This window comes from Diabrotica undecimpunctata, chromosome 1 (assembly GCF_040954645.1).
Source record: "Diabrotica undecimpunctata isolate CICGRU chromosome 1, icDiaUnde3, whole genome shotgun sequence".
NCBI lineage: Eukaryota > Metazoa > Arthropoda > Insecta > Coleoptera > Chrysomelidae > Diabrotica > Diabrotica undecimpunctata.
In genome coordinates this window covers 137,214,449-137,231,618 of record NC_092803.1, presented here as the reverse complement: position 1 = coordinate 137,231,618, position 17,170 = coordinate 137,214,449, and the positions used below count along the sequence as shown (strand labels likewise).

The 17,170-nt window shown below is 32.3% G+C and overlaps 1 protein-coding gene across 5 annotated transcripts in view; it reads right to left on the bottom strand.

The window, feature by feature from the left end:
* Positions 1 to 17,170, bottom strand: part of Ndg (Nidogen) — an 87,056-nt gene that overhangs the window by 31,159 nt on the left and 38,727 nt on the right. For all 5 annotated transcript variants that reach the window (XM_072520007.1, XM_072520002.1, XM_072520019.1 and 2 more), the window contains exons 7-11: positions 15,722 to 15,941; positions 9,796 to 9,964; positions 8,393 to 8,669; positions 6,478 to 6,831; positions 6,135 to 6,350 (exon numbers count right to left, since the gene is read on the bottom strand). In XM_072520007.1, the coding sequence (XP_072376108.1) occupies positions 6,135 to 6,350; positions 6,478 to 6,831; positions 8,393 to 8,669; positions 9,796 to 9,964; positions 15,722 to 15,941 (1,236 nt within the window). The remainder of the gene's footprint in view (positions 1 to 6,134; positions 6,351 to 6,477; positions 6,832 to 8,392; positions 8,670 to 9,795; positions 9,965 to 15,721; positions 15,942 to 17,170) is intronic.

Sequence of the window (17,170 nt, the reverse complement as noted above, 5' to 3'; positions counted from 1 at the left end):
GGATTATCAATAAACATCAAGAAAACTAAATCATATCAAAAATAATGATGAAAGCCTGAAAATTAACGGTAAAACTTTAGAACGAATTGAAAACTACAATTATCTTGGCACAATAATTAATCACACAAACGATTACTCCAAAGAAATAAAAGTTCTTTAGAGAAAGCACGAACAAACTTCAATAAAATGCTTTAAATGCATCTATGCATCGACTACTAAAAAGTTGGAAGCATTTGAACTGTAGGTGTATAGAAGAATCCTGAAGATATCATAGACCGAGCATGTAACAAACAAAGAAGGCATGAGAAGAGTCAACAAAAGAATGAAAATATTGGAAACCATCATGACACGAAAGCTGCAATACCTGGGACATGCTATGCGTAATGAAAGATACAACTTACTTCAATTAATTATACAAGGAAAAAGAAGAATCTCATGGTTGCGTAACTTGAGGAAATGGTACGGATGCACATCAATTGAACTATTCAGAGCGGCAGCATCTAAGATCAGAATAGCCATGATAATCGCCAACCTAATATAAAACTGTTTATGTATGTAAATAGTACCAAACTTGAGCAAGTTGATTAAATTGTTTACAGAGCCTGCTATATAACAAAGACCTAAAATTGGCATGCGGATTCGCCTAGTTCGCTGCCACGTGTTCACGGTCTTAACTTTATGTTGTCGAGTCTTGGACTGTGAATAAAAGTGATCTAAATCTCCTATACTTCATCTAATTTACTTACCGTTGCACGTCATCCGCGTCATAGCCCGTGAGGTCACATGATACCAACAAGAACTATTTACTCGGTAGATGTGTTCTTTTTTAGAATCACTTTGCCGAGTACACTGGCATTACAGCCACTAGACATATTTTATTATATACGCATAGAAATAATATTTAAAGATTTCTATTAATGTTAACTTAAAGAAATACACAGTAATATGTTTCATTTAATTAATATAAATGCATTATAAAGCGTTCTTATGAAGAACATTTGTTCGGAACACACTGTAACTGTAATCGAACGAAGGTGATATTTTGGTATAAATTGGTAACACTTATTTTGATAGTTGCGGTGTTGACACTTTTTGTACTTTTGTACTATTATTTTGAATTTTAAAGTGAATACCTCTTGTTTTATATTTTTACCTATTTAATAAAATCTGTTCTTTTTAGAACAAAATTAGTGTGATTTATTTCAAAAATGTCACGTAAGAATTTAAATATTTATAATTATTTATTATTTAATATGTTTGGAAGTTTGGATGGAAACGAAATCGAATAATCGATCTCTATCTAATCACTATCGATCATAAAACCGAAATTTAAATAAATCTGAAGAAAAAAGAAAAAAACATTTGAAAATTTAGTTGTAACAAAATATTTCAAAGTAAATAAGTAATGAAAAAAGTGTTGTTTTTGTTTAAGTATTCCATTTTACATCTTTATACGACGCATACAAGCGGCTCAAATTGTTTTTAACAAGATTATTTTTTAACTTTTGTTTTGTTTCTATTTATTTACATTAAATCATAATTTGTTTTGTTGTATAATCCACTTTTGCAATAATTATGTGATCTATTTGATTTAAAATGGATTCAGGATTTTTTTATACTTTGGCAACTATGTCAACCTCGATCTCTGTCAGTGATAATGACGTGCAATGGTAAGTAAATTAGATGGACTGTAGGGGCTTTCGAAATGTGGTAGTGTAGAAGAATTTTAAAACTATTAAGAAGAGAAAGCTGGAGTATTTCAAACATCAAATGAGACAATATAAATTAAATTCTCACGTGACATTTTTGAAATAAATCACACTAATTTTGTTCTAAAAAGAACAGATTTTATTAAATAGGTAAAAATATAAAACAAGAGGTATTCACTTTAAAATTCAAAATAATAGTACAAAAGTACAAAAAGTGTCAACACCGCAACTATCAAAATAAGTGTTACCAATTTATGCCAAAATATCACCTTCGTTCGATTACAGTTACAGTGTGTTCCGAACAAATGTTCTTCATAAGAACGCTTTATAATGCATTTATATTAATTAAATGAAACATATTACTGTGTATTTCTTTAAGTTAACATTTCACAAATATAGATTGCTACAAAATATTATGCAAGGGAAAATAGCAGATAAACACAGTCCAAGATGAAGAAAGATTTCATGGTTGAAGAACTTGCGAGATTGGAAACCAACGTTCTGAAAGGACATGGTATATGAAGAAGAAGAAGAGGTATAATTGAACAGACTGCAATGAAAGTCCTATTACCAACTTCGTTATGTTAGTTTCATGCAGTTGATTGGAAATACATCTACGTTGTCTAGGAACACCAATAAACCCAAAGCCTGCAACAATTTCTTCCACTCAGAAAATCGAAAGAGAATCCGTTTAGACAGAAAAACGAAAAAACAATAAATAAAAAAGGTTGGGGATGGGAATCACTAACGGGTATACCAGATCTAAGATTAGAATCTGCATCTTTTGTACATTTGACCTATGTAGACAGAATAAATCCTTGAACGTCCCACAAGAAAATTAATGGTGTTTTGTTGGTGACATCAAGTACTAGACACAAGTAGTGTTTCGCCTGAGGAAAGAAGAAGAAAAACGTGACTTACCTACACATGTAGTAGACAAGAATCAACACGCTGCACCTTGATAGTTGACAAACAAGGCTATGTTCATCGACTTTAGGTGGTATAATCCTATTTATAAAATCGTCTCAAGAATCCAAGAAAACGTATTTTCCAACCATATTCCAATCAGCTAACCTTAAAGATTAAGACGGAAACAACTTTTCCCATAGAAACACGTCAGTTTTAAAACTTAAAGAATTATATCTCAGGTAAGTAGAACGTATAACATCCAATCCCATATCTTATATCCCATATCAATATTCTGGCAAGGTCAAAAACAGTTTCCTTTTAGCAATATGAGAACATCTTAAAAATATAGCAAAGTAGTCTGCTTTTTTGGGTCTATGACAAAGGGAAAGTAATAATAAAAGTCCGTGTCCGATTCCTGGAACTACCGATAATATAGAGGTATTTTTGAAAATAATATCCAATGACCCCAGGTCGACTTAATCTGAATACATACTTTTGGTAAAACGGGGTGCAATAATAAATAGCACTAAACACCAACTTCTTTTTCTTCTTCTTTTTCAGCATTAAGTAATCCAACTTTGGACATAGGCATCCCCCAAATCAATCCAGTGTCTTCTATTTTGCGCCACTTGCTTCCAGTTGTGTTCTCCGATCTTCTTAATATCATCCGCCCATCTCATTTGTGGTCTTCCTCTGTTTCTCTTTCCTAACCATGGTCTCCATTGTTGTATTTCGTAGTTCCATCTCTTATCCTTCAGTCGGGCATTATGTCCTGCGAAGCTCCATTTTAATTTGGCAGCATGTTCTCCTGCGTCTTTTACTTTGGTTTTGCTTCTAATTCATTTGTTTGTTTTTTTGTCTATAAGTCTCACCCCGAGCATTGATCTTTCCATCGCTCTTTGTGCTTTTACTATTTTATCCATATTAGACTTGGTGAATGTCCATGTCTGTGAACCATACGTTAGTATAGGGAGGATACACTGATTGTAAATTCTGGTTTTCAAATATTGTTCTATTTTAGTGCTTTTCAAGATCCAACTCAGTTTTCCAAATCCTGCCCACTCTAACTTTATTCTTCTGGTAATTTCGGCAGTTTGATTTTCTTTGTTAACTTTCATTATCTGTCCCAGGTAGATGTATTCGCTTACTGTTTCTAAATTTATGTCGTTCAACGTTATTTCTCTAATGTTCGGTGTATTTGTCATTATTTTTGTTTTTTCCAAGTTCATCTTAAGACCTACTTTTTCCGAAGCTTGAAATAGTTGCGTCATTATGGTCTGTAGTTCTTCGAAACTTGTAGCGAATATTACAACGTCATCAGCGTATCTTAAATTACTCAGATTTCTTCCATTAACATTTATTCCTTTATCTGCCCAGTTAATGTCTTTGAACACACCTTCCAGTCCAAGTGTGAATAGCTTTGGTAAAATAACATCTCCCTGGTGAACACCTCCGTTGATTGGTATAGCTTTGGTTTTCTCATCTATTTGTATTTTCATTGTAGCTTTCTTGTAAATATTATGTATGAGCATTCTGTATCGGGAATCTATCCTGCAGTTGTTCATAGCTCTCTCTATTGCCCAAAGTTCTATGGAGTCAAATGCCTTTTCATAATCAACGAAGCCAATGTATAAGTTCAAGTGATATTCATTGGCTTTCTCTATTAGAGTTCTGACTGTAAGAAGATGATCCACTGTACTGCAACCCTTTCGGAATCCTGCCTGCTCTACCGGTTGATAGCTATCGAGCTTCGACGTTAACCTGTTAGTTATTACTCATACACAGTTTTTACATTTGTGACAGCAGGGAGATTGGCCTATAGTTCTTCAGATCTCTCCTGTCTCCCTTTTCGAAGTGAAGTATTGTCAAACTTTCATTCTAATCATCTGAGACTTCTCCTCTATGAAGACCTTCGTTGAAAAAATTTTTCAATTCTTCGAGAATAATTTCACTCCCCTCCTTCAACATTTTTGCAAGTATTCCATCTGGACCCGGAGCCTTATTGTTCTTTAGTTGTGAGATCTTCTTTTTCTTCTTCTTCATCTAGCCATTCACGTCCACATCTGAACATAAGCCTCTTCAAGTCTTCCTGTCCATTGTTTTTTATTGTACGCTACTTGTAGCCAATTTTTCCCGGCAGTCCTTTTCAGATCATCTGTCCATCTCATAGGAGGTCTGCCTCTGGGTCTTTTGTGTTGGTATGGTCTCCAGGTTAAAATTGATCTGTGCCATTTGTTTAGATCGCTCCTAGCTACATGTCCAGCGTATTCCCATTTCAACTTTAATGATTTTTGCACCACATCGGTGACTTTGGTTTGTAGCTGGTTTGTAGCATCGGTGACTTTGTAGTTGTGAGATAGCTTGTTTTATTTCGAAGGATTCTATGTTAGGGAGTATTTTTGAGTTGACATTCGTTATCTTTCTTTTAAGATCTTCCTTTGCAGTGTTATCTGGGTTCTTGTTTGAGGAATATAAATCACGGTAAAATGTTTGAGTAACTTTTACGATTTCATTCTTTTCTCTTATTTCTTTTCCATCTTTATCCTTCAATGAGATTATTATAGGCTTTCCTAAGTTTGATCTTAAGCATTTCAGGCCTCGGTTCTTTTCTATTATTTTTTCTACCTTGTTTTCATTATAGATCGTTAAATCATCCTTTACTCCCTTCTTTATTTGTTTATTCAATTCTTTGAAACCATTGGTGTTTCGCTTTCCTTCGGTTAGAAAAGTGCGTCTCTTTTCAATCAACCGTTTTGTTCCTTCATTTATTCGGTCTTCTTTATTTTTCGTTTTCCTTGCAACAGTCAGTCCTGCTTTCAAGAAATTTTGTTGCGTAAACACCAACACTGAATGTATATATAGCTAAAGATTTTGCCTATTGACAAAAGCTATGGACGATTGATATAAACTGTTTAAGACGAATCATAGGCTAAAAATATCGAAACTTAAAAGGGTGAAAAATAAACAAATCCTTATTAAAATTAAACTAGATCAAAATATAGTTAAGGACATAGAGAAAATACAGTTAAGATGGTTTGAATATGTAAAGAAAATAACAGAATACAGATGATCGTGAAGGATATTAGAATGGATTCCCCCAGATAAAAGAAAGAGAGAACTCCCTCGTCAGGGCGTCACGACATTGATGAAGGAATAAGGCAACAACTTATAATAGAAAAATGTGAATAATCGGGACAAAAAAGTGGAAACAGCCATATAAGTTCCGTTATAGTGAAGAATATCAACAGTACTTGATTTTATTCCAGGTTAACTGATACCAGATACTGAAAGATGGTCGATGAAAAAGTAGCTTTCCTGAATTACTTAATCTTTTCAGCAATGTCTCTATTGTACAAATGTTAGCTGATGTTATTATTTCTATTACAGATAAGTTTCACAAACGCATGAAACATAGAAACAAATCATAATTGGCCTAATAAAATACTACTTTTCGCAAGTATCACTATTACTGGATTCATTACAATCAGAGTAATTATACTCAACTTAATTACTTACTTTCTGGTTGAGTATATTCAACGGTTTCTGTAGTAGCTGGTTCTGGTGTAGTTGTTTCAATTTCTAAGCATCTATATCCATCACCCAAGTAACCTGGAAGACAGGAGCAAGAGTATTGGTTGGTTTCTCGGTTTATAGCGCATAAACCAAATGGAGAACAGTTATTTGCTATGTGACAGCTGTGGTCTGGAATAGGATTACAGTATTGACCATCACCTAAAAAAATATTATTTTCAATTATTACTATTAACATAATTATAAACTATTGTTCGTAAACTATTTATAGCATCTCAGTTTTTAAGCATCTTTTGCTACAAACACTAGATATTGGCTCTTATCTTACCTCTAAATCCAGCCATACAGCGACAAGAAGCTATTCCGTTACTTTCAATACATTCAGCATTTTCATTACAAGTAACATTTTGACAACTTCTGGCATTGTCGCATATGTGTCCATTGCCTTCAAAGCCGGGATTGCATTGGCATGCGTAGCTTCCTACTAAATTTATACACTGAGCGTTGTAATCACACTCATGTTGACCAGTTTGACATTCGTTGATATCGGAACAAGTAGTTGTATTTCCATCGAAGAAGCTTTGGTATCCTGGGTTGCAGACACATCTGAATGAGTCGTTGTCTACTACGCAAGCGCTGTTTTGGCTGCATTGGGAACGTCCTTCTTCGCACGGATCAAAATCTGAAAATAGTGATAATAACTATTATATTAACACCTAATTATGGCTGTTCGTACTGTCCTAATATAAATAAAATAGTCAGTAAATTATCGCATCGAATAGGACCTATAATTTTGTATAATATACTCTATACTGGACAAATCAATATTCATAACTTGTCCAATTCACCAAAGCAGATTATTTTGCCAAAGAAGCGGCTTTAAAAGGATTAGAAATTAGTTGGCTGAATAGAAGTGATTTAGTCTCGCTGCGTAAACAAGAATTAAAAGAAAACTGGGAAATTGAATGGAATGCTTTCTGTAACAGAAGCAACAATCTTTATACAAAAATTCACCCTGTTTTACCCACTCGCCTTGTGCCGCGCCTTGTGTGTGTTGATAGAAGTCATCCCAATAGAAGAGTATATTTCATGTTTGTTAGATGTCTTGTTTATCATGATACTGTGAAAGCCTATCTTCATGGATTTAAGTTAAGTAAAACAGAACTCTGTGATTCTACTGGTAACACTGACGATATCAATCATTAGATGTTCGGGTGCATATATAATATTGCGGCTATTAAGTATCTATTGGAAAATCTGTTAAGAGAACAAATACCTCTTCCTCAGTGTCAATCTTCTATTATATATATCTCTCGTGGTAATATTAGGCTTAACCAAATTTTTTGGGGTTATTTAAAAAGGAATGTATAAATCTAGCTTTGTTCCTTCTGTCTCTCTTTATATTATATATTTATCTCCTAGCCGTTGCCTGTCTTGTGCTATAATAAAGTCGCTATGAAAGGCACCTTAGCGTGAAAAGTATCCCTATATTATGTAATCCCTTGTTGGTTCTAAATATTCACTTTAAGTTGGGTAGGGCCCTAAATGTAACGAATGAAAGTATGGTTTCTTGTCAATCTAATGATTCTTGTGATACTGATGGTTACATTATATTTTTAATTTACCTCTAGGCGAAGTACTATTTTTTTAACAAATGCAATAGGTCAATGCATCATTAACAAATTCAAGTAGTCAAATACATTATCGTGGCTGAATGGATCAAGTTATCCAAAGCCAATAATTAAATAAAAAAAACTTGTCCAACTCTTTAGCATATTTGTTGTTAAAATTAAGGAATAAATAAGGAAGAAACCTGGATTCGTTGAGTTCCTTTACAGTTTTGTTTTATTTATTTTGAAATATTTAACTTGGAGTTCAAAATAAACCATAATAAAACAAAGTATGCCATCTTACCCGACTCTTCGGGTATGAAAAAAAAGTCTAAGTTTTGTTTTATTTGTCAAAATCTTTTGTTATTACAAAGAGTAATGTGTTACTAACTTTTTCGTGGAAAAAAGCGTCTTGTATCTATTTGATTAAGGATTTTATAGATAACTTTTGTTAGGGGTGCCAACACAGACTGGTCTCCCCTACGACTGTTATGCAAAATTTTTTTACGAAATAATTACTTTTCACAAAGTAATCTTAAAAATCAATACGAACACAAAATTATAAATGTGTCTTCAACCTACTAGCAGGTTCGAAAACAATTAAAATACCTAAAATAATGTAAAAATATTTACCTCCTAAGGGTGTAATTTTATTACTTAATCCAAATCGAATAATTTGTTCTCTACTTTCATAGCTGATGAAGTTTTTCCCAACTTTCAACTTCCACGTATCTCCGACACTTATATTTTCGAATTTACAATAGTCAAATACAAAATTTTGGTCGACTGTATAGTACTGCACCGTTTCGTCGCCTTTGGGATTTAAAACGCGAAGCACTCTTTGAGATGTCATTTGGATAACTCCAGGGGCTGTACGGGTGTATTCTTCCTGGTATTCGTCAATTGTAACCTAAAAAATAATAGGAATAGTTATTGTCATTTTATTCATAATAAAAACCGACACTGTTATTGCATATATTAGTCTTTAATTTAGACATTTGGTGTAGTGTAGCTTTGGAAATTACCAAATTAACCAATAGCAAACTAATTATGTAAAAGATACGTGAGACACTCGTTGTGGAGTGAAAGTCATTGTAGAAACTCTATGTCAAGATATAGATAAAAAGGTATCACAAAATAAAACAATGATATTATTATTTTGGTTGAAGTCGCAACTATGCAAATTTTTCATTGTCATCGGTTGTGGTATAACAGCTCAAGAAATCTAATGTGAATGTTTTATCACTGTTTTGATAACTAATAACAAGAAAATTTTGACCATGAATCTGCAATCACTAATAATTAAAATTCAGTCGATTTCAACAATAAACACAAACAAGTCTAGCTAATTGGCTCTGCCAAAGCCTGTTTTCAGAAAAAAAATCACTGTTTTGAAGCTTTGGCGCGCTCTCTGCCAGGATTACTGTACCATTGGAGTAATGGATGTTACTCAATATGATTCTGTTAATTTTAGAAATCTTTCCTTATTCCAAAGTTTTGCTTTGATGATGCATTCTTTATTTACGTTAAACAAAATAGTAGACATGTCATAACGCTGCCTAACTCCCCTTTTCTACATTAAATTACTTTTCTGACTCAGTGGGAACAGATCCTTTATGTTTTCAATCCTTGGTTTCTGTTTTTAGCAGTTTTTCACATGAATGATTTTTAATCGATTTACAACCTCGTTTAAACACCACTCCCTATTTTTGCTGTTGATAACTAAAGTGTTGAATGTTTTCTGTTTTTTGATATTAAAGTTTTTCTGTCAAAAATACAACAGTTTTATTTGACAAACAGCTGAATATCCAAAACTATCTTTTAATCAAGTTCCTATTTGGTGTTGACTCTTACAAGTGCGCTATCATAACAAAGTGTTTCTAATGGTGTTAACTATAAAGCAAGCCTATAATTTTTCATCTTACCCTTGTAATGTTAAAATAATTTTGATTGTACCTCATAAATGTTTAATGTTTTTTTTTGTCTGGGATATAGAGTTAAAGTAATCAAATATAATAAATAAAATATATACTTACTCGTGATTCATCTGGTAGTAATGGTATATCTCCTTGAATATCAGCTTCAAGTCTTAGTTGATCAAAAACATCTAGACCAAGGTATTTTTGTTTTAATCGTACTGTCTGACTAGTATTTAAAAAAGTTACTGTGGCAGAGTGGTTAAAAACTCCTCCTGTAATTTGATACCTACAATGTAAAGAAATGCCTTTTATACGATTATTTAAAACCATTCTAATTACACGTCTGAAAATCAGACCTGTGAATTTCAACGACGAATAACACTTGCGTGGGCGGCGTATGGTGCACTAAGAGACATCTTTAAGAGCAACATCCCAATAGCTATGAAACGGAAGACCAATGCGTTCTTCCTATTATGACATACGAAGCAGAAACTCTCACTCTCATAAAAACAACAGCACTAAAAATGCGAGTGGCACAAAGGTGCATGGAACGATTGATTCTGGGCGTGACAAAAAAAGACAAAATAAGGAACCAAGACCTAAGGAAAAGAACAGGTATCACTGAGGTCGTCGAATGTATAGCCAAGCAGAAATGGAATTGGGCAGGTCACATAGCGAGGCTAAAAGACTCAAGATGGACCAGAAAAATAATTGACTGGCGCCCAAGAGAAGACAAACGCAGCAGAGGACGACCACCAACACGCTGGATGGACGACATTAAACGAATATTCAAGAAATGGCAACAAGTCGCACAGAACCGTGAAGAGTGGCAAAAAAATGGGAGAGACCTACGTCTAGCAGTGGACAGAAGAAGTTGCATGATGTTGATGATGATGAACTACACGAACAGGGGTCTTCTCACAATGAACATGAGAAAATAGAAGAATATATTGAAGAAAGAAAGATTGTAAATTGCGTACTTTTGAAAATATAAATCAATTCAAAAATAATTTTAAAATGTGCACCATAACGATTCAAAAAGCTTTGCAACTATTCTGCACATAAATAAATATAGGATATACGGAATGTGAAAAGCCCAAGATGGAAAGTGGGTCAACAAAATTGTTCATGGTTTTGGACAAGCAAACTAAATTAAGAAGAAAAATTTATTAATAATAAAAATTTATTAATTTATTTATAAATAAATAAAAGGATATAGGTAAAAGAAATAAAATAAGACTTACTCATAATCAATTTAATTTTACTACCAAAACGGCCGGTTTCGCTTTCTACACTTTGCAAAGCATCTTCAGGTCAAACGGTACAAAGTAAGTTAAATGATGCCGGTACAAGAATTATTAGTTAATGATTCGGGAAACATAGTTCAAACTATCCTGTATTGCTGATGATGGGTGATCTTCGGTTTTTATTGTAACTGTTTGACAATTAGCGGGGAAGTTTCTTGAGGGGAGAGATGTTAACAAATGAAATAGGAATGAGGTATTATGTGATTGTTTGTTAAATGAAAGTGATATTTTATATTATTTAAATTATTAAAAGTTATTTATATTTATTTAAGAGATATATTTTAGAAATGTGTGTTAATTTGTTGAAATTTTTTTAATAAAAGGACCGTTGTATGACAATGAATGAAATTACATGTACAATTTTGTGGGTGTGCAATTTCTTTAACTTGTAATTATCAAATTTTTTGATAAAGTGAATTTGATTTCTGTTTTGGCAGAAAATTATGATGTCAGATATGGTAAAATTATTAAAACTAAAACAATTAAGGACACTTAGGGACAAACAGAACACAATTAAAAGGATAAAACAGACATTAAATTTAAAACCTTTAATTTAATCACTTTGTAGGAGAGGAACTGGTAAAAATTGAGTTTTTTTTGTCTACTAGACTTATTTTTTTTTGTTTGTTTGTTTTTTTTGTCTATTTGAAATGGACTCACACAAGCAACACATTCATGATTTAAAACGATATAATCTCAAGAAAGTGGAATAGAAATAGAACAATACGTTTTGACACTCACAAGCTAAAATTTGTTTTAATCGAAAGGTTATGATGTCAATGCTATGTATTAAACTTTACCGAAAATTTTATATGGCAACATAACAAGTTTTAAACAAATTATAAAAAATTACTTTACCACGGGAACCTGCTTATTTATAACAATTTTTATACAAACAAAAATTTCTTTTTTATTTGAAACTAATTTATTCTTTGTTTCAACTACCGTTGTGTTATTTAATTATTTATTTAAACTAAAAAATGTTTTTGCTGGGACACAAAAATAAACTTGGTTTGTTTATGTTATAACATTAAAAAATATATACAGTGTGGAAACCACTTATGGAATAAAATTGTTTGTGTCCTTATTTTAGAAAATAATAAAAAACGTTGAGGTACCGTTACTTTTAAATTTAAATGTGTGCTTTTTAAACATTAATTTGAATGTACAGGGCGATCCACGCAAGTCTGGCATAGTCCATAATCTGTATTTTAAATGAAACACCATGTATATTTTTATGTTTTTAAAAACTCCTTAACAACCCGATCTCAACGAACTATATCATGTAGGGTATATTATGAATAATACAAGGTGAAATTTTGAAATTAAGGATAATTTTCTTCAAGACAATTAATTCATAGAATACTCGAGGTAATTGATTGGATTGCATTAAAATAAATGCTCAATATGTTCCCCACCTTGTTGTTGGCAATAACACAGTCTCCTATAAAACTCGTCCCGAACTTTGTTTAAAGTTTGAGGTGAAATATTCCGTATTTCTGTAGTTATCTTTTCTTTGAGGTCTTCAATGCTAGTTTGTTGTGTTGCGTATACTTTGTTTTTGATATAATTCCACAGATCTGGCGACCTAGCTGGCCACTCAATACTACCCATTCGTCCAATCCATTTATTGAAGAAGATTTCATTCACGTAATTTCTCACCATTAAAGCATAATGGGGTGTTGCACCGTCTTGCTGGAACCAAACAGTTTCATGCGGTAGGGTCGGATCCATTGGATTGGGATATAAGTTAGACGACTGAGGAAGAACATCGTCTCTTAGCATGCTTAAATATTTTTCCGCTGTCAAATTACCATCTACAAATATAGGACCAATAATATGATCTCCTATAATACCTGCCCAAACATTCAACTTTTGAGGATACTGATTGTGTGTCTCACGAATCCAATGAGGATTCTTCGCTGACCAATATCTACAGTTTTGTCGGTTTACCTCTCCGTTCAATGTAAATATTGATTCATCAGAAAAAAGAATTGTGCCAAGAGCTATTTCATTTGTGTTAATTTTATCCATCATTCTTTCGCAGAAATCCATTCTACGACCTGGGACGTCTTCTGTTAGCTCCCGCACAAATGTCAATTTATATGGATGAAGTTTCTCTTCATGGAGACACCTTAGGACAGTTGTGTGACTCACATTATTTTGATGTTCAATTCGACGTGAACTTGACATTGGATTCTCTGCGACACTTAACAAGACACTTATCTGCAACACTTAACACTTTAACCTTATCTTCAATGAAGTTCGGTTTTCTTTTTAATGGTTTGACATGTCCAAGTTCTCTTCTCAATTAGGTGGGTCTCGGTTAGGTAAATATTTCATTTTTTTTTTCTGCAAGAAATCAGCTTTTAATTAGGAATTTATTATTTTAATGTAAAATGACAACACACCAACAAGTGATTGATAACAATCCGCATTATTTAACGATTTAGTTTAATTAGCAGACTATCTAGACAGTTTTTACCTATTTATGACAAAAAATGTTAACACGGTTATTAAACAGAAATTTTCCACAATATACTGACACTTGGAGTAGAAGTGTATTGTCTATATTTAGCTTATGTAAAATAATACCATAACACGTGATAAATTATTAATTTCAAAATTTCACCTTGTAATATTCATTATAGACCCTACATGATATAGTTCGTTGAAATCAGGTTGTTCAGAATCTTTTAAAAACATAAAAATATACAGGGTGTTTCACTAAAAATAATAAGGATTATGGACTATGCCAGACTTGCGTGGATCACCCTGTACATTTAAAATTATGTTTAAACAGCCCACATTTAAATTTAAAAGTTAAAGTGCCTCAGAGTTTTTTATTATTTTCTATAATAAGGACCCAAACGATTTTGTTCCATAAGTGGTTTCCACACTGTATATTCTACAATATAAAATAAAATTCTAACATGTTTAGCATTTAATCGTAAAAGAAATTTAAAATATGTAATTATAATAATTTTCTATAAGTTATAAATAATCAGAATCCTGTCGTAAACTTTGGGCAAACTGTTATGTAAAATCAACCTGTTCGAACGTTAAAGTTCAGACGTTCGTCAAGTCTACATATCCCGAAGCGCAACGGCATATCAATTTGTTTATGGTTTTTTTAAAGTGACTTTTGCAATATAAGATCGAAATAGAATTACGCATTTTGAAACTACTTGACTTAAGATTTCATCGTTTTTTTTTTTGTTTTTGAATTCGAATGGCTTCGAAAAACGCTAAGATTGGGCTTTTTTTGTCATTGTTAATTGTTTATTTGCATTTTACGCTTAAAGTAAATATTTTACGAAAAATCACGAATGTAACTTTTGTCTTAAAATAAACCAATTTATTAAAAAAATATGTTACAGTGGGCGGTACAGTAGACTAGGGCGAAGCTTTATACTATGTTTTCTGTATTTTCAAAATTTAAATAATGTTTTTAAAATTGAATAAGCTAATTTTATTATTTAATAATTATTTACATTTTAAACAAATTATATTATATTCAAATAATTCAATTAATTATTATGTTTGCTCATAACGCCACCTATTGACGTATTAACAAAGTTATATGTTTACTTCTGACACACCTGTCAATAGGAAACGAAATATAATAAAATATAAATAAATATCATTGATAGTATATTTAATTATTATACGTGTAAAAATAATTGTATTTATATAAAATTATTTTAAAACGAGAAGTGTGTTAAAAATTTAAACAGATGATTCAATATTATTATTAATTGTATGGCATTTATGAACTTTAAATTTTGAAAATTGTTGCGAATCGAATCTTTTATTGACAAATATTCTTTTAATTTTTTAATCGATGTGAAGAAACGCTATTCTGTGACACTGCCCGTGACGACGCCATCTTGTGGCGCTTATTCTGGCGCATTTTACGATAGACAAAAAAGTAATACAACACCAGTATACACGCTTCGCTTCAAAAATGGTTTTGTAGCGAAAAAGTAATTTTTTGTAATTTAAAAATTGTTTAACTTTTAAACGTAGCATATTAGCATCATAATCTATCGATTAAAATAAGTTTCAACTTGTGGGTATGAAATCGACCTTTTTCGTCAAAAGCCACCCGCCTAAAATAAAACAATGAAGAACTGAAAGAAAGTGTATTAAAGCTATAGCGAAAAAGTAGAAAATAAGATAAGGGAACTTGAAAAATAATAGTAAAATTCTGGAAGAAAACTACAAATTACTAATTACTACTAATAATAAGACTAAAGGCAAGAGACAAAAAAAATTTCAATTTCAGATCAAAAGAGAGGATCAAATATAAGGGATTATAATAATTTATTACATTATACGAAGAAAGTTTTGTGTGCATGGGGAAACCAATTTGACGAACTATTGAATGGACGAGATGTAAACGCAAATGACAATAGACCCAATAAAAATAATATAGCCACGAAAATACCCAAAATAGAAGAGAAGAATACCCAAAATACATGAGAAGATATGTGATATCTCTTCAAAAAGATACGGAAGCAGGAAAATTTGTCCAGTCTAAAATAAGTCGACAATTAGTGACTCCTAAGCTTATGATGATAGATACAACTTGCGTGAAAAAATAATTAAATACTCTAGCTCAGGGCTCTTTGTGCATTTTGCTTCTTTTTTTGAATTATTATTTTGATTTTTTCGGTTTTATTTATGTTTACATTAAATAGTACAGTTTTTACAATAGAAATATTATATATTACCCATTTAGAGCAGTCCTAATAGGTTTTGCAAACAAATATCCCACGACGCCTCCTAAGATCTGCATTGACTGAATGTCAAATCCGATAGATTCAGGCACTTTTGATATAGCAGTATATGCTCTTCCGTCAGACATTACCACATAAGATTGCAAGTCCAAACCATCTAATTTTTCGCCATTGATTTTGCCGTAGATTTTTCCATTGACTCTTAAAGGTACATCTAAAAAATAAACAAAATTTCCTATTTAAAAGAACTATTTAAGACTGTTTAAGACTGACTTAAATGGAGCTGCCAAACTTAAATGGAGCTTCGCGGATCACATTGCTAGACAAAAAGACCAATGTTAGAATACTACAATACAAAATTGGAGACCTTACGAAAGTAAACGACCAAGAGGAAGACCATAGATGAGATGGGCTGATGACATTAAAAGAATAGCCGGAACAAATTGGAAATATGTTGCTCAGGATAGAGACCAATGGAAGGAGTTGGGAGAGGCCTACGTCCAAACATGGACGACAGAAGGCTAAGAAGAAGACTGAAAGAACTATAGAACACTGCTTATTGCTTAGTCATTAAAAAAATAATGAGCAACTAAAAATGACTACAATATTAACTTTTTCAAACGTTTATGTATCGAAGTAAATAACTGGCTTGCCGAATATCATCTCCCATCGTAGTGTTAAGTCCACTGCTGGATATAGGCCCCCATTAAACAAACTGCTCCACTATGCTTGGTCTTAAGCTGCTGTAATCCAGCGTCCATATATTCTTTTTATATCATCATTCCAACGTGTTGGTGGTCTGCCTCTGCTACTCTTGTCTGCACAGGCTCTCCAATTTAATATTCTTAATATTCACCTGTCTTTTTTAAATCTCGCAACATATTCTGCCTTCTTCCATAATTCTTTGCAGCTTCTGTGTTTGATTGTCTTTCATTATTCTAATTGTGTGCTCATGAGTTTAGTCTTTTGACGACTTTTTTTGTTGCCTGCTCAAGCTTTTTTAGCATTGAATCGGCTTCTTTCATTCCATTTCATTTCATTTTTAGCGTCCCACCTTTGAAATAAATAAACATATCTTCTTAGTATTTTAAAATCTACCACCACCTGCATATACTACAGTTTGGTAGATATTAGTACCTATTCCTTCTCTATTTATTGGTGCTTTTCTAATAAGTTGCACAAAAAAAATAAAGCGAAGAAAGCATAGCCTTGTATTATTTCTTCTTTAAGTAAATTCCTTCAAAAATTTATTTTGCATCCTTACTTTAGTTTCATTATTAATTAGGCAAAGTTTTATCAGTCTGATTAATTTGCATAATATCTTCAAATCTTGAATTGTTTTTCTTGTACAGTTCTTTCTTAATTATGAAATCATATGTTTATTTGAAATCTACCAAGAGGTGAAGGGGTAAGTTTCCGAATCTTCACTGATCTCCCTACTTT